Here is a 24,518-nt window from a genome sequence, read left to right as displayed (position 1 = left end):
GTCCAGCAGCTGCTTAAGCTCAGCCGAGACACCATCACGGAGAGCCAAGGGAATGCGTCGGAGTGGTTGGATGACTGGTTTAATGGCAGGGTTCAGGAGAGGTTGATGGGCAAAAGCAGTAAGGCAGCCCAAGCCTTCAAACAGGGATGGCCACTTTTCCTGCCACGGCGTGGAGACTGTCAGGATCGCAGCTCCCTTCGTGTCAACTAGAGAAAATCCCAGAGCTGAGAACAAATCCAGACCCATCAGGTTGGCCCCGCGACGGGCAACATGGAAGGTAAAGCTGGGCACCATCTTGTTGCCATACCCAACAGTCACTTGCAGGGAACCCACTAAGTCAATCTTTGAGTCACCATAGCCACAGAGTGAAGCAGAGGGTGCCGAAAGTGGCAGTGCTCCGAAAAAAGTGCTGTATGTGTGCATATTCAGGAGAGACACACTGGCACCAGTGTCCAAAAGCAGTGGGATACACACATCATTTAGGCGCACTGAACATGCTTTAAATGAGACTGGTCCAGAGTAGACATTGTGAATGATAGTGGGTGTTTGGGCTGACACAGCTGGAGCGGAGCGGCAGACTGAAGCAAAATGATTGCGTTTACCAGTTACAATATGTTGCATGTTTGGCCACGGGCTGGGCAGTTCTGTGCTCTAGACAGATGAGATGAAGATCCACAGTTATCACAGGGCCTTGATGCTTGTGCTTGTGGGCGTGGCCGAGACCGCTGCTGGCGCCTCAGTAGCATAACGGCAGAGGAGTCTGCTGCCGCCAATGTGTCGTTCTGGCTGGGTTGTAACGTCGATGATGGCATGAGGGAGGGGGCCGAGCAGTCCGCGATTGTTTGCTGTTTGGTCAGAGCCGACGCACATGCAGCTGCACTCTCTATTCGTAATGCAATCGTGATTGCCCGAGACAGTGATAAATCATCCAGTTCTAACAGCAGAGTTTCATGCACTTTTGCATTGTTGGTATGCTCAATTAGCTGGTCGCGAATCATTGCGTCCTGCAACGCACCGAACTTGCATGTGCTGGCCAATCCCCGCAAGTTGGCTATGTACTGTTGCACAGACTCACCAGGAAGCTGGTGTCTTTGGCAGAACAGAAAACGTTCTAACTCAATGCATTATCAAACAACACTTGTGTGAGAACACAACACTCAGTTTATAAATTCATAGTTCAAGCTAGACATTTGCATAATTGGTGTAAAAACCAATAAAAGACACACTGCAAAAAAAGGCTTATCATTTTGTAGTTTCTAGTCAAAATATCAAAAAATTATTAAATCAAGATGCATTTACTAGATAAGCAAAGAGAAATAAGATATTTAGTCTTGTTTCCTGGGGAAAAAAGCTAAATGAAGTAAATTTTACTTAAAACAAGTAAAATCCTCTTAAAACAAGATTATTTTTCTTACCCCACAGGCAGATACGTAATTTTACTTATTTTAAGCAAAATGCACTTCATTTAGATTTTTTTTCCCACAGGAAACAATACTAAGTATCTTTTTGCTTCTATAGTAAATGCATCTTGATTTAAGAATTTTTATATATTTTAACTAGAAACAAGACAAAAATGCTAAGTAAGATAAGCCTTTTTTTTTTTTTGCCGTGCAGCTGGGAAGTCATTTGAAATGTAGCTATAGTGTCATGGCTGATCTCGCTTTGCTGGAAGATTCGGCAAACCATGAGCTGTGCAGAGAACGCGTTTTCAAAGAGCACGCTGATCTGTTTAGTGAGAGCACAGGATGTCTTCTCAGTTGGTACCGCTTTCTTTGCCATGATTTTGGTGAGGACATTATACATTCACGTGATTTATAAGGTGTTGTCATGGTTTATTGGAGGCATTTCTGAATGCAAATGACCATGAACGTGAACGAGCATGGTGCTTAAGAACATGTGGGATTTATCAACTATGATTACTTGCTGGCGTGCGTAAGAACCGCGTACGCATGTTTCATAAATATGGATTTTTTTTACTTACATTCTAAATTTAATTCGTAGGACAAAATATAGAACCTTTTCTACGCATTGTTGATAAATGAGGGCCCAGGTCTGACAAGAAATTCTTGAGAGATGCCCTTTTACTGTTAGCTTACATCTATGTTAAGTGATTAAACAAAAGCAAATACTCAATGTATTTAATACATGATTTGTATAATATTAAAATAATTATTTACAAACCATTTATATAGGTCTATTTTTGACCCAATAGTGTCTGAAATGCTGCTTATCTGTTGAAAGAGCCACGGAGCATATGCATCTAGTACATGGAATCAGTGCTGTGACTAGACATAAAAAAACTGCATTTAAGATCCTTGGAGAATTGTTTGATTGAAGAAGCAAGCTTGCTTTGATTTGACAGCTTCAAACAACTACTACACACGGGATGTTTAAAAGGAACATGGCACATTGGGGTTGAGGGACTTGACATCTTAGCATGACAAGAAGCTCCTGACCAAGTTCTGAAGTTTCACATTTATTTATACAACCAAGTATAAACTTATATGACCACAGATATAACCGGAACACACACATCTCAAATCAGTAGAAAGCAAATTTTTGTTGCTGACAGTGCAGCATGTCTTCTGTTTCTCTCTCTCTTTGTATTAGACATGCAAGAGGAAGGAAGTCTTTTAAAAACAGCCACCATGAAAACCAGACTTTTAAAAAGATCAAGTGAAATAGTGGTCATCAGATAATAAAAAACAAAGGTGCAGCAATGTAATATTTACATTAGAACTGACACAATGCGTCACATCTCCAGTGCTTTGGCAATCAGATCAATCAATGTTCTTTAAAATGTCAGTGACATAATATCCTGTGTGTCTATATCTCAGATCCGAATTTTTTACATAAATTGCTGGCAGCTGATTCCAAATAGCACTTTGATTACTGACACTATGCTGTTATCTGTCTTTCGTATTACAGTCAACTTCCTTTCCTTTACAGGCAGTAGTCAAACCACATACAAAAGATTACCAAGTGATCAAACATTACTAATGTGAGCAAACATTAAACCGCTGTTGCGTCAAGGGTGAATCTCTTTAAGTACTCTGTAAACAGATAAACTGGCAATTAATATAATCCTCTAGACACATATACATTATATAGATGTAATACTATTAATTCATATAATACTAATAAGTTAACATCTATATAAAATGAATTACAATGAATGTAATTATAATGCGAAATGAATTACTATTACATTCCAAAAAAGGTGCTCTGATCTTTCTTGAGAGTCTGTGTGGAGGTCATGCTTGATTGGTTGCTTCAGGTCACTGATCAGAACTGGGGCATTTAACCTCAGCTATTGGTCCATATCAGCGCACTATATCACAGTTGCCTGCCTTAATTCTCTTGGGTTAAACATCAGCTGTTGACAAAAGGTGTAGGTTAGAGATCTCCACTGTTGACTTAAAATGAATGTGGTACCGATGCAATGAAATACTGTGCTTGATTAGAATTAGCAGTGACTTCACCATGGCAATACAATTTTGCAACAGACCGTTTCAATTTTTTATATATTTTTTTTGGACACAGTCCTTTGGTGAAAAGTTTTTAAAAAACAGTACCGTTTCTTTGTATTTGTGAATTTTACTAGCAATTTCTAGTGTACTTTGTTTCTACTATGTATGACAGTTCATACAACTTTAGATATACTATTGTGCAAGGAGCAGCACCATGTCATTTTGATAGAATCAGGCTTGTTGGGCAAAGTCTGAATAGCTGGACCTGTAGAAAGTTCAGCCAAAGTGCTGTTGTTTTTGCATTTATACAGCAGGTGCCCTTTGCTCATGACTCAAATGTGAGGCAGCAAATAAACAGTAATCCGTGTCTTCTGCTCAAATTGCTTTTTATAATCCTCTCATTTGTTTTCTACCCACAGGAGGGCTTTTCCTGAGCCTTGATTCCAGCTTGATTCCCTCAAGGGGTGAATAGGTGAGACGGGTAAGATGACATCCTTAAACAGTCTGGGCCTGGTACTGGTAGAGTTTGAATATGAATACGAGGGCCGGGATGGTCACATGGTGTCCATTAAACCCAACGAGCGGTACATCCTTCTGGCCAAAACAAACGATCACTGGTGGCATGTTTGCAAAGATGAACAAGCCAAGCCATTTTATATCCCTGCTAAATATGTCAAGGAGCTTCCACCCAACATCCCTTCACCTCTAGACTTCAGAGAGCCTCCAGGCCCCGCTGTGAAGCCTGTGGTGCCTGACCTCACAGAGGGCCGCAAATCCGATGAGGTGACAATTAGACTTCGCTCCAAAGGGAATTACCACAAGACAGATAACCGCATGTCTACATTTGGAGTTCCTTTAGATTTACACGAGCCCCCTTCTTACAAACATGGCGGACCTTCAGACTCCCTCATCTCCCTGAACACGGTCTCTGCCTCAGACTCATCACATCAGAAGAAGAGGATGAGTCAAGCAACCAATCTGCTGTTCGGCTCTTGCATTGAAACGGTGCCTGATAAGTTTCGAGTGCCTAGCTTCAGCCCAGCTGACCCTCTCCATAAACCTATCCCTGTCAAACCTGTGGAGCTCCCCATCATCAAGAACCTAAACGAGACCAAACCTCACAGGAAGTCTCCCGAGCTGGAATCCCCAATAGAGCCAGAAAGTGAAAGCTCTAGCTCAGAACCACTGCCATCACCTGACTCTGAGAATATTTATGAATCCATATCGGATCTGAATCTGGACCTGTCGACACTGACAGACAAAACACCTGCTGGATTGCCAAACCCTCAGACCAACACATCATGCTCTGCTCCAACAATAAAGGTACAGTTTTAGCTATATGAGAATGCCTTTTAAATTCTTATTCCTTTCCAGATTTTTAAGGCAGCAAATAGAATATATATAGGGAAGCAGAATGTAAATTAATTTGACTGCAACAAGTGTAATTCTTAAAGGGATAGTTCATCCTAAAATGAAAATTACCCCATGATTTACTCACCCTCAAGCCATCCTAGGGGTATATGACTTTCTTCTTTCAGATGAATACAATTGGAGTTATATTAAAAAATGTCCCGGCTCTTCCAAGCTTTAGAATGGCAGTGAATGGGGGGTCGAGATTTTGAAGTCCAACAAAAGGTGCATAAATCCATCATAAAAAGTGCTCCACATGGCTCCAGGAGGTTAATGAAGGCCTTCTGAAGCGTATCGATGCATTTTTGTTAGAAACTTTATAAACCGTAATCTCTAGCTTCCATAACTGTTGTACGTACGTTCACTAGAAAGTGGCATTCCTGCAGATGATGTAGGACGTAGGCGAATGTGATGACGAACGCGGAAGCGCAGTGGACAGAGCAAAACAAAACACCGGTCACAAATTAGAAGTACAAAGAGGATTTGTAAAGGCTGGAGGATTTTGATATAATCCAAGAGGAGACTGATTTTCCTTTGCTGTGAACAAAACTTGGTTCTCGCGAGACTAGCATATTCTCACCAGAGTTTATGCTACGCCTACGTCCTACATCACCTGCTGGCGCCACTCTGTTGTGTACATGAGTACTACAGATAGCAGAAACTAGAATTTATGGTTTATAAAGTTTTAAATATGGATATTTTTCATTCACATATACATCGATTCACTTCAGGAGGCCTTTATTAATGCCCCGGTGCTGTGTGGAATGCTTTTTATGATGGATAGATGCACTTTATTGGAATTTTAAAGTCTCGACCACCGTTCACTGCCATTGTAAAAGCGTGGAAGAACCAGGACTTCTTTTTTTTTTTTTTTAAATATAACTCTGATTGTATTCGTCTGAAAGAAGAAAGTCATATACACCTAGGATGGCTTGAGGTTGAGTAAATCATGGGTAATTTTCATTTTTGAGTAAACGATCCCTTTAACTAGACAAGTCAAACTTTGAATTAACAAAGTTAAAGAGTCTTGAGGTTTTGAAGACCATGCATGCCTTACAGATTACAGTCTTACAGGATCTGCTGATGCAAACAAGAATGCTTGTTTTCGAATCCTCTTTGAAGCATTGGTTTCTCTTTCAAAATTTCACTGTTAACGGTTCCTTAAACCATACTGGCCTATTTCTGTACAGACACAACCAACACTGATGCCGAAAGATGTCATAAATCATTTAAACCCAGTTACATCATTGCCTTTCACATACACTGTAATGTTAAAATTTGTCTTCTGTCTTGGACAGAGAAAAGTATGAAAGTTAGCTAGAATGGAATATCATCATACTACAGACATTTGCAGTCTGCTTATATACAAGGGAAGTTATGTATTGGATTAAATAATGACTTTTGACATTTAAAATTTGTGTATTTTTGACACGTATATTATCTCCGCTTGGCAGGATTGGTAAACAACAGGGCATAAAATCCTTATGAGGGAAAGCAGTAGAACAGGAAGTGTGTATCAAAGGAAATGTTTGGGCATTTGATCAAAGTGGGCCACTAGGAGGCGATGTTGGCATGGTAAATCAAAGCAAAGCACTGAAAGCAGTACGTTTTTCGTAAAGAACTGAGATTCACTATAAACGAACTTGTACCCATTATCATATCTTCTACTTTCACTAACAGAATTTACAGACAGCCATGTGATGTGATCAGGTCACCATCAATGTGGCATTTTGTTCACTTAAGAAGTAGTTACTCAGCTGTTTTTGGAGCCACATGAAATAAAGCACTGGAAACAATGGGAAATAAAGGAGAGCCGCTTAACAATAACGCCCTCCTACGTGACATCAGAACAGGATATTACAGCTTTTCCTACAGCAAGGGAAGGATAAAGTGTGTGTTTTATCCTATTAAAGACATCTAGAACTCTCATCCTATAAAAACCATGTGTACCAACATAACAGCAGTTAGCCACTACCCTGCAAACTGACAAACTGTAGGCCTATCCAAAGAAAACATAAAAATCCAGTTTTATTTGCATTCACTATGTTTGTAATGCACTTGCCTGCTTACAGGTTAACAGGGCGCCCATCCCTTTTTCTTGTGTGTGTGAACAAATTTGAGAGGTTTGGACACACTGTGCCACAGAGTTCAATTAATAAAAGCTACAGGGCACGTCACAACAGGGTTAGGTTTTCTTTTGTGTCAACTGTCTCTTAAAGAATACAAAATAGAAATGCATCTCACTTCTAGTAGCAGGCAATGTTTTCAATCAAATTCAACCCTGAAATATAATATGAGACTACATTTTATAATTGTGTTATTTGTTTCAGAATAATTTGTGGTGGTAGAGAAAAAAAAACGTATTATTTGGCTTTTTGCATGTAAACTTCAAAGGGGAACATGTTAATCTCCTGGGACACTGTTGGGATCTGAGTCAGGCTTGGTGTTGAAGCTGCAAGGCTACTATTGTTGGCACAGATGTTTTAGCTTTCAAAATCAGTACATGATCCTGAAGCTTGAAATTCATCAGAAAGCCAGGGAGAAGGAGATAAATATGGAGTATGAAAGAAAGAGAGAGAGGGGGTTTTATTGTTATTTTCAAATTGTCCCATTCTCTACTACATTGGTAATTTAAATTGTTTGTCATAAAGCCACTGAAACAATTGAAACTTTGTGGGAGGAGAGAGACAGATGGAGAGCGAGAGTGAAAGAGAGATGTTTGGCCTACTTTTTTTTTTTTTTTTTTTTTTACAGAAATAGCTTTCTATAGAAAAATGATTAAATATAAAATATTCATTTTCATTTCATAACAGAATTCCAGAATTTGTACAAAATTCCAGGGAATCTAGTAGTTCGTTCTCAGTTTCTCTAAGCACTGCCTCATTTCAAAGCATTTTAAGTTATAGCGGACAAAGCCTCTCTTAAAGTGTCACTGAAACATGATGTTTTCCAACATCATATTATTTTGTCTTTTGTTTAAATATCACAAGAAATGGATGAACGCAGTGAGTGTCAGTATGCTTAATTGCTCCTAACTCTCTAACCCTTTGCAGATCTTATGAGAATCAGTTCAGTTCCACTCTTGTTTGGGAATAGCTAGGAATTTGTTTGGAAATGAAGAGGAGAGGCGCAGTGGGAGTGGAGCTCTCAGTGCACCTGTATCGGGTTTCAGAGCCAATTGTTAGACTGTCTACATCAGTTGCAGGCAAATGTTTCTCACAAAACCAGCACTGTATTAAACTTCAAACATATCTGAAGGTCCTCAGATGACTTCATGCTTTGCTACATAGTTTACAGAGGCTATAATTCACGAGAATGAACTTGAGCTCAATTCTGATATTAAGGGAGTCACCGATTTACCGAGTCACTATTATATGCCTAGAAGCTATATTGTAATTGTACCTCTATTTGTCTACTGGCAACAACGAAGAAAGAGAACATATGACAGCTGGTCCAATCCTGCTAAAATGCCTCTCAGCCACTGGCACGTTTACAAAACAAAGGAGGAGTTCTTCCTGAAGGCCTCCAAATCTCATTTCAGTGCTTTAAACCCAAACAAGTTCAGAACAACTCCCACCCTACCCACACATAGGCACTGTGTGAATACAAGCCAACCGTGTCGTGTCCTCTGCCTCGTTCCTGAGCGTGACCGATGGCCGGAATAGGCTACTGTTAAGAGCTAAATGCAGGAATAAATTTACAAAGGATACACCAATTTCGGTTTACACCGCAGATACTCTTCGTATTAGTCCTTGTGAACCATAAAACGCCGTGCGTTTGGGAAAGAAAGAGTTAAAATAAAGAAAGCAAGGTGGGTCGCCGCTCCCAGTTTACCTGCGCAAGCGCCGCTTCAGAGTGGCGGACTCGACTCTCTTCTGATCTGGGGATTCATCTGAGACGCCCAGCGGAAATCAAATACAGGTATTATTGCGAATACACATATTTGTTTTACTTGGCTCTCGACGCGATAAAGGCAGAACTCTTCTTATTCTTCTATTGACTTTTTATGGCGGTCAAGGCAGAACTCAACCGAATCGCGCGGTTTTTAGAAGGCTTTAATGATTATAATAAGAGCGTTTGCTATCCACGACTTTGAGCGCGAATAGTCTGTGTTTATGGGAAATTATCAATCAATTCAGTTTTATTTGTATTGCGCTTTTCACAGTATTGTTTCTAAGCAGCTTTGATGTCCTAATACCTACACCTTTGGTTACTTGCGTTTGTGAAGTCTAACGCTGCTTTAAAAAACGAGCTTAAACCAGTCTAAACTGTTTTCACTGATCTACCTTATTTAAGCTGATCTCCAAAAATTGCTAGGAGATCAGCAAATCAGCTGTTTTTCCCTCTTAAATTAAAAATGTACAGCTCTTTATATAGAAATATAAAGTAGATTTCATGTCCACGCCTTGTTTTACCATTAAGTCAAGGTTCATTAGGTCTATTGCTGTTAAATGATTGCCATGCAGCCTATTTACTGTATGTTTTTATTAGACAGGATAATCAGTTAGCATATTCATTATAAATAGCCAACTAAAACAATACTCAAACTAAAACTGTTAAATTCCAGGTTGAGATTTATATTTTTGTGTAAAATAATATTGGGTTTTAATTTCATTTAAATACTGATATATAAAGAAATCTTAAGTGGTCACGGAAAAGATTGAGAGCTTTTGTAGACAGAACATTTTATTATTGTGCTTTACCTTTGAGGTAAATCTATCATTTAACTGATTAATTTGTGCATCAAATTATTCAAGATAGTCTGTTTTGACGTCTCAATGGAGTGGAGCTGTTTTGAACAGACAAGGCCACTTGCTTTCTGAATTGCTTAGACCAGGGGTGCCCAAACTCGGTTCTGGAGGGCCGGTGTCCTGAAGAGTTTAGCTCCAACCCCAATTAAACACACCTGAACCAGCTAATCAAGCTCTTGCTAGGCATACTAGAAACTTGAAGGCAGGTGTGTTGAGGCAAGTTGGAGCTAAACTCTGCAGGACACCGGCCCTCCAGGACCGAGTTTGGGCACCCCTGGCTTAGACCTAAGCTGTGTGAATAAGGATTTAATTGATTGATTAAATTGCATGCAGACTGTTTAATTATTGCTTATTATAGCCTTCTAATTATTTCTTTGCACTTTTTGTGATTTACATTTCAAATGGTTAAAATCTGCAGCCTCTTTTGGATATGGATATTTTGCAGTTACATCATGAGCAAGCCAAAACCTCTGAGATGCATGCAGATGTTTAAATTTCGCATGGTACCCTCATAACTTTAGATAATATTTTGATCTGCGATCAACCTTTGAATGAATCAGTGGGATTTATTTTGTGACTAATATTTGTGCCGTCTGGTTTAATACAAATTCTTTTACTTTTAATCAGACACATGTATTTATTCAGATATACTTTTAATCAGACCTAAGTGAACAGCAATGAGGAAATGTTTTAAATCGTTTAAAGTACTTTGTTTGTGAACACTGGTATAAGTGTTCCTGGTTTCTGTTATTGTTTGTGTTGCATAAGGAAGAACTGTCTGTAAACTCAGTGATCAAGAATGGGGTCAAAATACTCTGGAATGTCACGCCATAAGACTATTTTGAGACTATGGGTGACGTAAATAATTGACCAAACAACATAGTGTCCATTGATTTTTGGCAGTTTACTGTAGTTCGTGGGTTTAAATGAAAACTATTTGAATTACCTGAGGGATTTTGATTGTTATTTCAAAATCAAAGTGTTAGAAATTATTTTTCTCTAAAACATGAACTCAACACTGAAATTTGGTTAATTTGTTGGGCCTTCTTGAACCCTGCAACACTTTTTTGGTCTGTGTGTCAGTGTGTTAAGTTGAAACAAGATGGCATGAAACGCAGATGCAGTTTCCTTGACACCAGTGCTGGTAGAGTGTTCTGCTTTTTCAATAAAAATACCAGAGTACATTTACATTGCTTGCCTGTGCTACACACCCAGCCTAGATATCCTAGATATGGCTCGGATCCCTCATTTAGTGTAAGTCTATGGGATGTTTTGGGACATTTTGCTATTAATTGGCCAAAAATTATTTGCATAGATAGCACACCTCTCCTCAACAAGCCAAACTATTTGAGGTTTGAGCTGAGCTACATGATGCCAGAGTTTAATAACTAGATTTGGGGGTTTAGAAACATCCCTAAAATATGAGCAATAACAATAGTTTGTGAGCTGAGCTAAATCGTACCTGTTGTCATTGTTTTTAAACCTGCCAATTCTAATTGCAATGCTGGAAAAAAAGGTCTAATCCATTAACACATTTCTGTGAAATACAGATCAGCACACAGGGTCAGGTGAGTTTCTAAAAGAGCTTTTGAGGTTTTATTTGAATGACAAAGCTTTGGCCTTTAATCTAGACTTACCGCTTGATTTGGTTACACTAGAATCCCGTCTCACCCAGTTCTTCGCACATAGCTTGTTCAGCAGGAAAGAGGAATTAAGGGGAGAGACGAAATTTGTGATTTCAGTTTGCAAGCACTACTTCCCTTATTGGGATGATGGGACTTTGCATACACTAAAGAATATTACTTTAAGCATGGCTTTGATTTTACTTCAAATTCTTGTTTGTTGTCCATGTAGCCTTTTTGACAGATCGCAGGATGTTTACCAAGCCAATAATTATGTTTGTTTATTTTAATTAGCATTACTCCACCTCAAGAGGAAATGATAGTTGAACATGAGTCCCTCCACCTACAGCAGTTAGTTTGTGTTCCCAGTTGAGGTTTCTGTGTTTATATGTGCGCACATACATGCCTGTTGGACCCTCAGGAGATCCCCTTTAGCTTTCCTGTCAATTAATCTGATGTGCCCCTCCCCTAAAGCCGGATGTTTTTTTGTAAATTCCCAATTTCTGTGAATCCCTACTTACTGTATATCAGCTGGTACTGTACTGTTAGTCAGAAGCTGTGTTGTAGTTCAGCAGAAAAGCGTTTCCAGATCTTCTGGTGTTTTGAAACTCTCACTTCTTTCAGGTTGGACCATATGTGGTCAGAACACAATAGTTGAGTTTTGATCTGGTCTTGTTTTTTTTTTTGTTTTTTTTATGATAGTAGCTTTATTTTGCTGACTGCTCGGATGGAAGTAAAAGAGGTGATCCTTAAGGCTTGCCATACGCTTATGCCAAGGCTGCAGTCCTTTCTGAGGTTTCGTAAGGTAAGCGGTAAACAAGGTAGCTTTGTGAGACTGAGACTGGGGTTTGTGGGAATGCTGCGACAGATACGCAGGTAGGATATCGTGCTTGTCAGACTACCCTGCTATTGTTTGCTTAAAAGAAACTGTTGTTTACCCAGCAATTTTCTACTCCAAGTTTGTTATTGCTAGTTAAGAAGTGACACAGGGTCAGATGGTTAACCTTTGTTTTGCAGTCTTGAACTGAATCCATCAACAAATTGTAATTGTTAATGGGTCATTCGTGTTTATAGATCCTGTATAAGAGATCGCGATTAATCGCATGAGAAATAAAAGTTTTTGTTTACATAATATATGTGTGTGTACTGTGTATATTTATTTTATATATATATATATGTAATGTATCTAAAGACACACACATACAGCATATATTTTGAAAATATTTACATGTATTTACATGTATATATTCATATAAATTATATCATATATAAGTATATTTAATATGTAAACGTAACATATTTTTCTTAAATATATACATGCATGTGTGTGTATTTATATATACATAATACATATACACAGTACACACATATATTATATAAACAAACTTTTATTTTGGATGCAATTAATGGCGATTAATCGTTTGACAGCACTACTTTATACTAATTAAAAGATTAATACATAGATTATTTGTACTTTGTCAAACTGCATGAGTTTAGTGAACAAAAAGCTCAAATGTGATTAAAAATGCTGTGTTCATTTACAGCACTTGAATACACATTATCATAATTTATATATTTACACAGAGACAATGTTTTTAAACTTAAAATAAACTTGTAAAATCAAGTTGTTCTGTTTGCTGCATTGTAAACTGACATAGTTTATTAATTTTATATTATTTTGATGCACTTGGGTTCTTTTTTAGCTGACGCATATATCAGATTATTGTGATACTCCAGCAGGCCGTACATTTTGGCAGTGGTCCACACTCCAGCGTTATGTGTGTATCAAGCTCCTCTCAAATGTACATCGTGCAGCGGAAACCTTTGCCCGTTGTTATGTTTTGATCTTGGCTTCCCTTCCCCAGAGAGTGTGCTGTGGAAAACACATTATCTGGATGCTTCCTCATTTTGGAATTCCCCAGAGAATGTGCTGTGCGTTGGAAAACACATTATCTGGATGTTTCCTCATTTTGGAAGAACATGGTATCCAGAGAAACTTTCACTTGGACTAAACAAACACAGGTTTTCATTAGGCTGGCCTGTTGTTGATGTTTTTCCGACCTCACATTGTGGTTTCCAATGAGCTTTCCAAAGGTGTGCAGCAGGGCTCCAGTCTACGTCTTGCCAGCTTTTTGCTATGATGCCATGATAGTTCTAACACAAATGAAAATTATGTCACCAACTCACCCTCATTATGGTTGAAACACTAACTATCCTTTAACTAGAGGACTGGAGTTAGCTAGCAGAATGTCCAAGCTGCTCTTTTTTACACAAATGGTGACTTTGACTGTCAAGTGTACAGTACATACTCTTAAGCTGTCCATACAACTCTGTATTCTTATATAACTCTAAAAATGTTTTAAACAGCATGAGGTGATTTATTGGTTTGTAATGTTTTGGGCAAACTTTCCAATTAAGTGCAGAGGTCTGTTCTAGTTTATTAAAATTCCACTGAAGAACTCTATAACGGGAAAAAGAGTGAAGGCCTGAAGATGAAAGCTGGCAAGATATTTGATTCCACATAAACGTCCTTGTGTTTTCCTGAATCGAGGGAGCGGTTCCAGCAGGATTTTCTTCCCATAGCTCTTTGATTTCATCAGGTTTCTATAGACCTTTGTTCAGATGAATAATGGAAGTTCTTGCATGGGACATAGACAGATACACTCCTCATGCCAGTGCCATGTTCCGTGTGATGTGGTCTGTTCAATTGTATGTGTCCATAAAAGCTTAATATTTACTTTTTTCAATACTTACATACACAACAGAATTCCAGAAGTCCAATGAAATGTAAAGTGCAATGCTTTCAGTATTTGCTACAAAGTACATTTGGTTGAACTAGTCAAACTAAGTCAGCACATGATTATTTTAGATCTCTAAACCTTACAAAGTAGCACATAGGACCTTTTTCTGACAGAAAGGACTATTTTGATTTGAATAATTTTTGACATTTCCGTTCTAATTCAGTCAAACAAGAGAAATTTCATTTAATTTGATTATGATATACAGTACTTGATAAATACTTCAAGTACTTAAATTTACTTTGTTTTAACCTTGATGGTCATCAGATGATGATGATGATTTTTTTATCTTTAGATTAAATTTAGTCCTGTAGAAGCTGCCATTATACCCAAAACATCATCGTTCTTCTCTCTCATCAGACAGAGAATGACCCAACCACAGCTGTGTATGCCAACATTACTGACCTAAAGAAGACCATTCCTCGCCCTTCAAACTCCTCTACTTCAACTTGCTCGTCGCCCGGCATCACCCTCAGTCCTGCTCCGGACTCCACCTCCCCTCCCAACTCGGCCGGATGGCAGGTCCATACTGACCACGACAGCGGTAAGGAGTACTACTACCACCCTGCCACAGGACAGAGCAGTTGGTCTGATCCCCGTAGCCCCCCAGCAGGAGCAGGTATGGAGTCTGTGACCTCCCCCATACCCGTGTCCACCCCGTCCTCAGCACACTTGCTGGGCTCTGACTGGGAGCAGCTTTTGGATGAGACCACTGGGAGACATTATTATTATAATTATGCTTTGAAGCAAACCTCTTGGACTGCCCCGGAGCCAACGGAACCACCTCCGTCCTCTACAGATAAGGCACACAGTCATGGCAAGGAGCCAAACGGGCCGGTAAGATTCTGCCTCTCCATCTGTTCTACCATTTATAATTAGTAAGATTATTTTAAAGAAATGTAATAATTTTATTCTGCAAGGATGCAAAAAATTGATCCAAACTGGCAGTAAAGACTTCTGTCCCTGTTTTTTGTTCACTTTTTGCTTCCGCAGCCACCTCTTCCAGAGGAGGACTACCCAACGAATCAGCGTGAGGATTCCCATATTTCTCTTCAGCTCCTTAAGGATTTTCAGTTGCCCCAAATCAAGCTTGCCATCATCCCTAGGGCTGTTGTGGACATGCATAAAGACGTCCCTGTGGGCTGGGCTCACTCTGTAGGGGCCGATGGAAAATCTGTCTACACAAATGAACTCACACATGAACAGGTCATGAGAGTTCGTCACAACACACACACACACGCACATAAGGCTGGGAGTGCACATGAATGTACCACAATGATCATACACTATGTAGACTTGGGGAAAAAATACTCTTGGTTTAGGTCCCAAAACCAGTGGAATCCTGAATGATCATTTTTTTAAAGCAATACATTATTAATATATGTAAGAGCTCTTTTTGATTTCATTTATAAGATATCAAAGGAGATTTAGCAGATTTATAGCTATTGGTTTTGTATGTATTACTGTGCTCATTGCAAAAAACTGAGGACGTTGTTTATCAATCAGATCAGCTCCATACAGAATCTGCAGACATTTTCCAATTTGTCTGCACTAATTTTAATAGACAATCATTGGGGATGATATTAAACATGTTTAAAATGGAGCTGGGGTTGCTATTTTCTTATTGGAAGCTAAAAGTGAAATCAAATAGCCAGCATATTTAATAAATAAACATGCTAGAGGCAAGGAATGTGTTGATCTTTGGGAAAGATTTGTCAAATAGTTCTCTAGTCTAGTGGGTCTATATCTCCACGTTGCATATGCTCAAATATATACTTTTATTTTAATGTAAATAATTTCAGAGCCAAATCTTCTTTAAAATAAGTCGCTTAATAAATAAACCAAAACTAATATTTTTGTCTCCCAATCGCAGTGGATCCAGTCTAAGGATGACAAAGGGAAGATGTATTACTACTTAAAAGATGGGTCTAAATGTCAGTGGACCCTTCCAGAGGTCTGTATAGGATTTTCTTTGGACGTTCAAGTTTCTGTATTTCATTCTGTTTTTGTGTGGGTTTTTTTTTTTTTTTGGTCAAATAAACATTTTTATATTCTTTACAAATGCATATCTCACCCTGAACTCTGTATGAACTCATAAGACCTTTATTGACTCTGTGTAAAGGCTTCAGTCCCGCCTGGTCAGCCGATCAATGGAAATGGAACAGACCAAGATGCTCAACCTGTTATGAACTGGAGACAATCCCAGTTCACTGTATCTCAGGAAGACCTGGTGAGTTTCAGGACACTCTTAACCTGGATCTGTTCACTCGTATAATTTAAGATATACACAGTTGTTTGACTTTTTAAAAAATCCTGTCCTTTGTAACTCATTAACCTTTATCTGACTTGTGAACCCTTATAGAGGTCAGAGACAGCTAGACATAAACCAAAAAGTTTCTTCACAGTTTCAGCAAATTGTGTGAGGGATGCCCTCTCACTGTTCTCTCTCATGTGAGACATTTCATTCTCAGCTATTTTTGCAGCTTACATCAGTGACCACAACAGGAAGGAAGGAAACATCTGCTACCTGATCTGACACACCACCGCACCATTTTCCACCAGCTAATATTCATTTATTTCTCTTTCTCTCGTTTTCCTCCTGCAGAAATTTTCTCCCTCACACAGGCGGATCGCCTCTGACAATGCCAGTGATGCATCCAGTTCAGGGAATTCACCAGAATCACAGCATAACGTATGTAACATGACCTCTGTTATTTCCAGCCCTCAGTGGAGCTTTTAACTCATGTCATTTAGTTCACCAAAACTCATTCATGTGTAACAGTCTCATTCTTATTGCATTGTCATTTTGCTCTCATTCATGTCAAGTTCCCCTAATGGAATACTTTTGCATGCATGATCTAAAACTAATTATAAACCATTGTTTAAGGCCATGCTAATAAAAAAAGATGTTTTAAGTCTCAAGTAAACGATTTCCTGCCATTATCAGGTTTTTATAATGTGCTTTAGTTGTCAGTGGTTTTTATGTAAAAATAAACTAGTTGTTGATCAAAAATATGCAATATAATGTGATTTGCTCTACAAAAATGAAAAGAAGTCCAAGATTTAGTGAGAACCCAAGATTTTGTTCCCTTTCTCAAGGATAAAAAGTTAAGGCGGCGGAGGAACCTGTCCAGTCACAGCACAGATTCACATTCTCATCATGTGCGTCCTGAGCTTGTTTATTGGGCCTGTTAAGTTGTCTGCATTGGGGTCCAAAACTAACATGTCGTGCATTAGATGAAAACTAACATCACTGCTTGTTGTCCAGTGGCTGGAAAATAGTTTTGCTTCATTTTAAAATGTGTGTCTTTCGTTAGTAGCTGTAGATAGTGTTGTTTTGTGGCATGCTGTTCCGTCGTTGTTCATTTAACATGCTACCAACAGACCTGCACTAACACTTTTTTTAAATTATTATTATTATTATTATTTTTAATTTTGTTGCACTCACATCACACAAAGTTTTCTGAAATTTAGCTCTTATTTGTTTGTCATTATGAAATGGGCAAATAGTATATTTTTAAACTTTCACAAAGAGGAGCTTTGTAACTTTGCAGATCTTTTTTATGCTCAAACAACAACATAGACTAACTAAAGTTGAAAAAGTGAAAAAGCATAATAGGACCAATTCAAAATGTATTACCTTGACATGGATTGACACCAGTAATTGTTGGCTTTTGCCCTCAGAGATTTTCTTGTCAGCATATATCAGTCCATATTTTTGAATAATAAAGCCTGTAACACTGTCCATGTCTCTGAGCAGCTCAAGACACGTCACGGCTCTGAGTATCTGATACAATATGACACAGACAGCATCATACACGACTGGCACAAGATCATTCTGGACACCATCAGACTGCTGGTGAGTGCCACAAACCGTTTAACAGGAAAACACAAAATCCTGTCATGTTTGCTCTTAAAATGATGTTGTGATCTTTCACAGCAGGACCATGGCCATTTCTCGGAGGATGAAGCAGAAGATATCCCAGAAAAATCTCCATTGCCTGCAGATAAAGAGAGGAAGAGTGAATGTCAGTAACTGAATCAGATGCACATCAATCACATTGCTGTTCTTAATCATTTAATTCAGCATCTTTGTATTTTTAAATATTCTTCTTACAGCAACAAGACTGAGTTCTTCTAGTAGCATAGACATTGAACAGGGCCGTGTTCGCACCAAGCTACGCAAGTTCCTCCAGCGGCGGCCCACCCTGCAGTCAGTCAAAGAGAAGGGCTACATTAAAGGTTAGTATCAACTTTTGCCTCTTTTAACATGAGCTTAATTAATGTCGCTGACTGTGATTAAATGCAGTCTATAAATATTGACGACTCACTTTCAAAGTCTCGTGGACTTGTCCTTATCCCATGTTCAAAACGTTTTAATTTTCAGTTTCTCTTTGTTTACAGAGAATGTGTTTGGCTGCCACCTAGACACCCTCTGTCATCGGGAAAACACAACCGTGCCCAAGTTTATGGAAAAATGCATCAGATCTGTTGAGAAAAGGGGTAAGCATTCATTTTGGTGTCTGTTTGCAAGTTCATTAGTGAGAAAAGTTATCTAAAGTGTCAGATTCTGTGTAGGTCTGAAAATAGATGGACTCTACAGAGTGAGCGGGAACCTGGCTGTCATCCAGAAGCTGCGATATAAAGCTGATCATGGTAAACAAGAGCTAGACACATCATCACAATGACTTTAACTGTGTTTTCAACCCTTGAACTGTATACATCCACCATTTAGGACTGAGTTGATCAGTGTTTATAGAATGCTGGAAATAAACGCATTTACCATGGTAACAATCTGCCAAAACACCTTAATTACTGCAGTTATAGTTGAGGATTTAGTTCGGAATGTTAATTGATGTTTTAAAAACTTCTCATGAGGAGGAATTTTTAGAACTTTAGAAAATTATCAGAGGTCAAATTGAAAGAGCTTGTATAGTTTTTCTTACAATGCTGTAAAAGTATGATTTTTTAGTTATTTTTATCGTAAATAGCTATAAACATAATATAAATAATGTTAATAAAAATGGTTGCTGCTGTAAAATCACAAATTCGTGTGGAAACTCCTTAAACAGTTAAGTTTTCAGAATTGATTGATTTATTTATTATAGCAGTGGTGGATAAACAATACTGTATTATTGACTATATAAAACTGTATATTCCTTGCTTTCTGTAGAAGAGGATCTGGATCTGGAGGATGGGCAGTGGGAAGAGATCCATGTGATCACAGGAGCTTTGAAGCTTTTCCTGCGTGAACTTCCTGAGCCTCTTTTCCCCTTCAGCTTTTTTGATAGGTTCATCGCAGCCATTCGTGAGTGTCACTGTCCTATTTTAGAGAGCAAAATCAATGTTTGTTTTTTTAGTTCACCCAAAAATGAAAATGTTGTCATTATTTTCTCACTCTTAAGTTGTTCCAAACCTGTATGAGTTTCTTTCTTCTGTTGAACAGAGATGAAGATATTTTGAAGAATGTTGGTAGCCAAACAGTTGCTAGTAGCCATTGATTTCCGTTTAATAATTTCCATTTCCATTTATATTTTTTTCAATGGCTAACAGCAACTTTGTTTACTAACATTCTTCAAATGATCTTCTTATGTGTTTAATATAAGAAAGACACTCATACAGGTTTGGAACAACTCGAGAGTGAGTAAATGATGACATCTTCAGTTTTGGGTGAACTATCCCTTTAAGTTTTGACACATGATATATACATAAAAAAGCTTTTATTTCATAAAGAGCTAGATATTAAAAGTAATATATTTTTGGCATGAGAACTATTGATGTATATTTACTTTGACAGCATGATTTGGTTATGATTTTTTTCCTAAATGATGCAATGCATCATGAACTCTGAAATGAATGATTCATGATTCCACTTGACTCTATTTGATTATTATGGAAACTGTAGGGAGTATCTACAAAAACAATACACTGTTTAATTTCCAAGACCAAAACCTCATTCATGCATGTTTAAGAGCTCAAGAATTGTATTTGTTTTCTAGAAATGAGTGACTACAGCCAGAAAGTCTCATATATTCGAGATCTAGTGAGAAACCTGCCTTTGCCCAACCATGACACCATGGATGTTCTCTTCAGACATCTTCGCAAGTATGGACCTATTTTTCATTCCGTTTCAATGTAGTACGTCAGTAGTATGATGACCCTCTTTGTTTTATTTTGTTACTTCCATTAGCCTTGGGTATTAACAGTGATCAGATCATTCGAGAAAAACTGTAGAAGTACTAAATGCATCCTCAGTCTATTTACTGAAAAGCAGTTCTGAGTATACACCCATCTGTCCCACAGAGTGATTGAGCACGGTGAGCTGAACCGCATGTCTGTCCAAAGTATGGCCATAGTGTTCGGTCCAACGTTGCTGAGACCACAGGAGGAGTCCAACATCACCATGCACATGGTCTTCCAGAACCAGATCGTGGAGCTCATTCTCAACGAGTTCAATGAGCTCTTCCAAACCAAATGAAATCACCCAGTGGAAAGCAAGAGAAAACACCCATCAGCACCAGCTTCTCATATTCCCAAGTGAACAAGGTGACCGACTGTTTTCTGTCTACTGATTGGACATTGACTGTCCCAGTCAATCAAAGCCAAAATATCACAACAAATAAGTGCATTGCGAAACCTCGAAACTGCCTTGTTCTTTAATGCAATCTGTGTTTTTGGTACTGCCGAAATCAAGAGAGCAAAAAGCCGAAGGGATCATCTGCCGATATGATCAAACAGATCTTATAAAGAAAGAAAATGTCTAGTTTGTCAAAATGTTATGTTCGAGATGAGACAGTCGTGGAGTCCTTAATAATAAATAACTTACAACAATTGCTTTAAAGGTATTATACATACAGCGCACATCCTTGTACATGTTACTGAATAATATACTGTATATTATTGCTACTCCCCAAAAACTGTTCCTGTGGAACAACAACACTTTTCAGTTAGCCAAACAGCTTTTTCCTTTGCGTTTTCTGTGCAAATGTTGTATGAACAAGTAAATATACTCGACAAAGGTATGGATATTTGGTTGATTTGTAATTTTTCTCTGAACAAAGATCTTGATGGTGACACCTGGATTTAATGTGTGATTAATCGCCAATATGGTGCACTACTGGTTAAACCTTATTGTTCAGGAGGCTGAGAAAAAGGTGTTTAATCAACTGTATGACTAACATTTTTTACTGTCTTTAGTCTCTAAGATGAAATATTGTTATAAAATGCTGACAGGGCATTGCACAGAAGTATGAAAATTAATATAATGAACAATAGAACATTTTGCAGTGAAGTATGGATGTGCATTGTGTGTTAAAAATGAACTCTGTGGATATAGACTAAACTGTACATATTTTAAATATGTTGTTTATATAAAAATATGGTTAAGAAATAATTGGCAATTTCATTTTATTACAGAGATAAATATTCTATAAATAAAACAGATAGACCATATTTAATGTTATGCAAATATGTGCATAGTTTTTACACTGGGAATTTCAGAATTCTAGGAAATTGATATAAAAAAATGTTTTTAGTATTATAAGAGTGCATATATACAGTCATTTTGTCAGATAAAAGTGTGTACATCAATTTAAAATAGAGAATAGATATTACCACTGGACTATAGATCAATGCAATGTGAGAAATTATAAATAAATACGGTGCCTTCATTTTCACTCTTTGGCTCTTGTCTTTGTTTCCTGAAATATTTTCCAGCTTTCAATCACCAGTTCTCCAAATGTTTAAAAAATATGTGATATAGTGTTTATTTTAATTTTTTACGTTACACTACAATATACAATGCTATAATATACTGGTCAAGTTTAAGGTGGCTTTGTTAGATGCTTAAGACAAATTCATTAAACATAAAAACATGTATTAAAACTATGTTTAGAATGATGTCTTTTTATGGGCTAAAATGAGAGTCATAGTAAATTTCAGTAAGAAGGCCTATGTTTTACAGTATGTAACTGTTACACATGAGAAATGAGAACAAAATAAATGAGAAATATAAGTTCAGAACTTAATTTTGTGAAATATTTTCCATTAGGAAATAAATGTAGAATTTCAGGTTTGGCCGTCCATAGTGAAATAGCAGTCGATTAAATGAGGGCCAGGAGTTTTCATTTAATTTCTGTCAAGTCCTATTCCTCATAGTTCCACAGCGACACCTCCTGGTTGTTCGCATCGAGGCATCTGACGTGTCCGCGTATGGCTTATTTGATTGGTGCAGCGCGGAACGTCACACAACACGAGACAAACATGGAGGGAAAGACCGAGGACGCGTCCTCAACAGCGCCAAAGCCTCTTACACCTGCTCAGACACGGCTCCTTAAAAGACAGCAGGAACTGGATCACTGGAAGAGGTACTCAAAACAACTGCGAAGCCGTAATTTGATCACGGGCCTGACCATCGGAGCCTTTGTGCTGGGCCTATGTATCCTTCATAGTTTCATAACAGGACAGTTCAGCCTCACCTGGTTTAGTTTAATAAGTGATAAACATCTTTTTGCACATTTAATTTAAAAATGCAGTCAATGTAGGTACTGTTCATGCTTTCCGACTCCCAGTTACTACAGTAAAACTGTGTTTACGTGGTATTAACCACTGATTAAATTTTACACATTTACAGGACTGTCTTGAAAACTCTAAAGGCTAACGTTATTACTTTTCATTTTATTATGATTTTTCCTTATGATTTTAAGGTAAAGTCATAATAACCTTTTCGCAAGAGTAGCAAAGGACAATGATGTTTGTGATATGATTCCTTGATATATCAAAATTAATGTTAAATAATGATTCCCATAGTCATGTACCATGATATTTGTATGATATATTAAATATTACCATGGGACAAAAAGACATGGTATGACCATAGTGAAATAAATGGTAGCATCATGACTTTTGTGTCTGTAAAATGTTATTATTAGCACATTTTCAGGTGAATCGTGACCTAATATGTTTGTTGAGTCTCTACCAAAATGGTATGATTACAATTTTATGAACGAATACCTACCCACCAACTATTAATAACTACAAATCAATCAAGCCAAGTATTAACTAATAAGTTATTATATCTCTAGCTGTATGACGTAATGGCCTTAACCCCTGCATCAGTCAGCTACACCATTCTCTCAGTCAGGCAGGAGAGAATCATGGATGAGATTGATGATGAGGCAAAGACCTTCGTCATGAAAGGCCCTCGGACGGGGGCCAACTCTTAGATGCTCCTCTGTCTCACTGATGCCAACTTTCTAATGTTGGCAGGGCAGTTATCATTTGTCTTCATGTTTGAGACTGTAGATCTCTTGATACATTATCAATTAACATATTTTCCGGTAGCCACATTATATGCATTAAAATGCCCTCATGAACTTGTTAACTTGTGTTTTTCACTAACAAATGATTTCATTATATTTATTTTAATCATTCCTTGTCTGCCTTTTCTTATGTTAGTTGCTGTAACTTAAAAATAAAACAAAAATGGATATTGAATTTGATAGGTTTTATGTATTGGCTATTGTTTCCAACGTGAAGCATCTAGTTATATTTCAGAACTGTTATTATAACTGCTTTATAATATTCTATTGTATTCCGCTAGATGGCAGTATATGTCACATTAGTAGGAGCTGATAGGAGCTAGTTTGTTTATACAGTATACAGGCATGGCTTGATAAGCGCACAGGACACACTGTACCTTTCCGGTCATGTGCCACTCGAGACAAAATGGATTAGTTATATAGGCTTGATTTCCAGAGTCTCTGAGAAATCTGGAGAATATCATAACAAATGTCATAGATTAGTCATGTCATAATGAAAAATTGTACATACTGTATTTAAGAATCCTAAGGTCTGCAAAACCTTATCCCATAGAGCTATGTTAGATTGAACTTTTGCAGCCTTCTCCACTCTGATAATATTCTTACTGGGGATGTTAAAGGAATATTCTTGGTTGCATACCTTTAAGATCAATTGTGGCATAATTTTTATCAAATTGATTTTGAATTCTTCTTCTATTTCTTTAAAGAAAATCAAAAATCTGGGAGTGTATGGGGGCCAATCTAGAATTGTTGTTTTACTATTAAAACAGTATTTTAACAAGACATAAACAATATGCATCATGCATGTAACGTTTTTTTTTTTTCGAAGAAAAAGATGCTTATTAACTTTTTGTGCATTTAAATTTTCTTGCCATGATGATGCAATTACGCAAACCCTGTAATTCCACAAAACAATTTAAGCAAATTTGTAGTTCAATTGTTACATGCTACATAATATTGTTGCAAAATATTAAACAACAAACAGCAATAATTTATATATTATATTAAAAAACTGAAGATATAAACAAGAATATCTATCTATCTGTCTATCTATCTATCTATCTATCTATCTATCTGTCGGTCTATCATCTATCTATCTATATCTCTCTCTCTCTCTCTCTATATATATATATATATATATATATAT

At 37.6% G+C, this 24,518-nt stretch overlaps 2 protein-coding genes across 2 annotated transcripts; both read left to right on the top strand.

Moving 5' to 3' along the window:
* The first annotated feature begins 1,863 nt into the window (after nucleotides 1-1,863).
* On the top strand, nucleotides 1,864-21,727 carry LOC107662419 (rho GTPase-activating protein 27-like). The gene is made up of 16 exons (XM_016452439.1): nucleotides 1,864-1,882; nucleotides 3,943-4,793; nucleotides 14,412-14,888; nucleotides 15,045-15,257; nucleotides 15,925-16,005; nucleotides 16,174-16,281; nucleotides 16,657-16,743; nucleotides 17,151-17,237; nucleotides 17,719-17,910; nucleotides 17,992-18,079; nucleotides 18,171-18,293; nucleotides 18,456-18,554; nucleotides 18,630-18,707; nucleotides 19,225-19,359; nucleotides 20,051-20,156; nucleotides 20,355-21,727. Exons 1-16 carry the CDS (start codon nucleotides 1,864-1,866, stop codon nucleotides 20,527-20,529), a joined length of 2,919 nt encoding a protein of 972 aa, XP_016307925.1. The 3' UTR covers nucleotides 20,530-21,727.
* Nucleotides 21,728-22,290: 563 nt separating this feature from the next.
* LOC107662430 (cytochrome c oxidase assembly factor 3 homolog, mitochondrial-like) lies at nucleotides 22,291-24,187 on the top strand. Its single transcript, XM_016452451.1, has 2 exons — nucleotides 22,291-22,488; nucleotides 23,169-24,187. The coding sequence occupies exons 1-2, from the start codon at nucleotides 22,314-22,316 to the stop codon at nucleotides 23,273-23,275; spliced, it is 282 nt and encodes a 93-aa protein (XP_016307937.1). The 5' UTR covers nucleotides 22,291-22,313; the 3' UTR covers nucleotides 23,276-24,187.
* Nucleotides 24,188-24,518: the final 331 nt, after the last annotated feature.

This window comes from Sinocyclocheilus anshuiensis, unplaced genomic scaffold, assembly GCF_001515605.1.
Source record: "Sinocyclocheilus anshuiensis isolate Anshui unplaced genomic scaffold, SAMN03320099.WGS_v1.1 scaffold11, whole genome shotgun sequence".
Taxonomy (NCBI): Eukaryota; Metazoa; Chordata; class Actinopteri; order Cypriniformes; family Cyprinidae; genus Sinocyclocheilus; species Sinocyclocheilus anshuiensis.
The sequence above is the reverse complement of the archived record's forward strand: the minus strand, read 5'-3'. Positions and strand labels throughout refer to the sequence as shown.

Bases quoted from the DNA above. Each gene is read 5' to 3' on its own strand.
- LOC107662419 (XM_016452439.1), top strand. The intron at 4,794-14,411 runs GTACAGTTTTAG...CTCTCTCATCAG, and splicing joins GCTCTGCTCCAACAATAAAG to ACAGAGAATGACCCAACCAC. The intron at 17,911-17,991 runs GTGAGTGCCACA...GATCTTTCACAG, and splicing joins TGGACACCATCAGACTGCTG to CAGGACCATGGCCATTTCTC.
- LOC107662430 (XM_016452451.1), top strand. From the start codon at position 22,314: ATGGAGGGAAAGACCGAGGACGCGTCCTCAACAGCGCCAAAGCCTCTT. The intron at 22,489-23,168 runs GTATCCTTCATA...CCCCTGCATCAG, and splicing joins AGCCTTTGTGCTGGGCCTAT to TCAGCTACACCATTCTCTCA.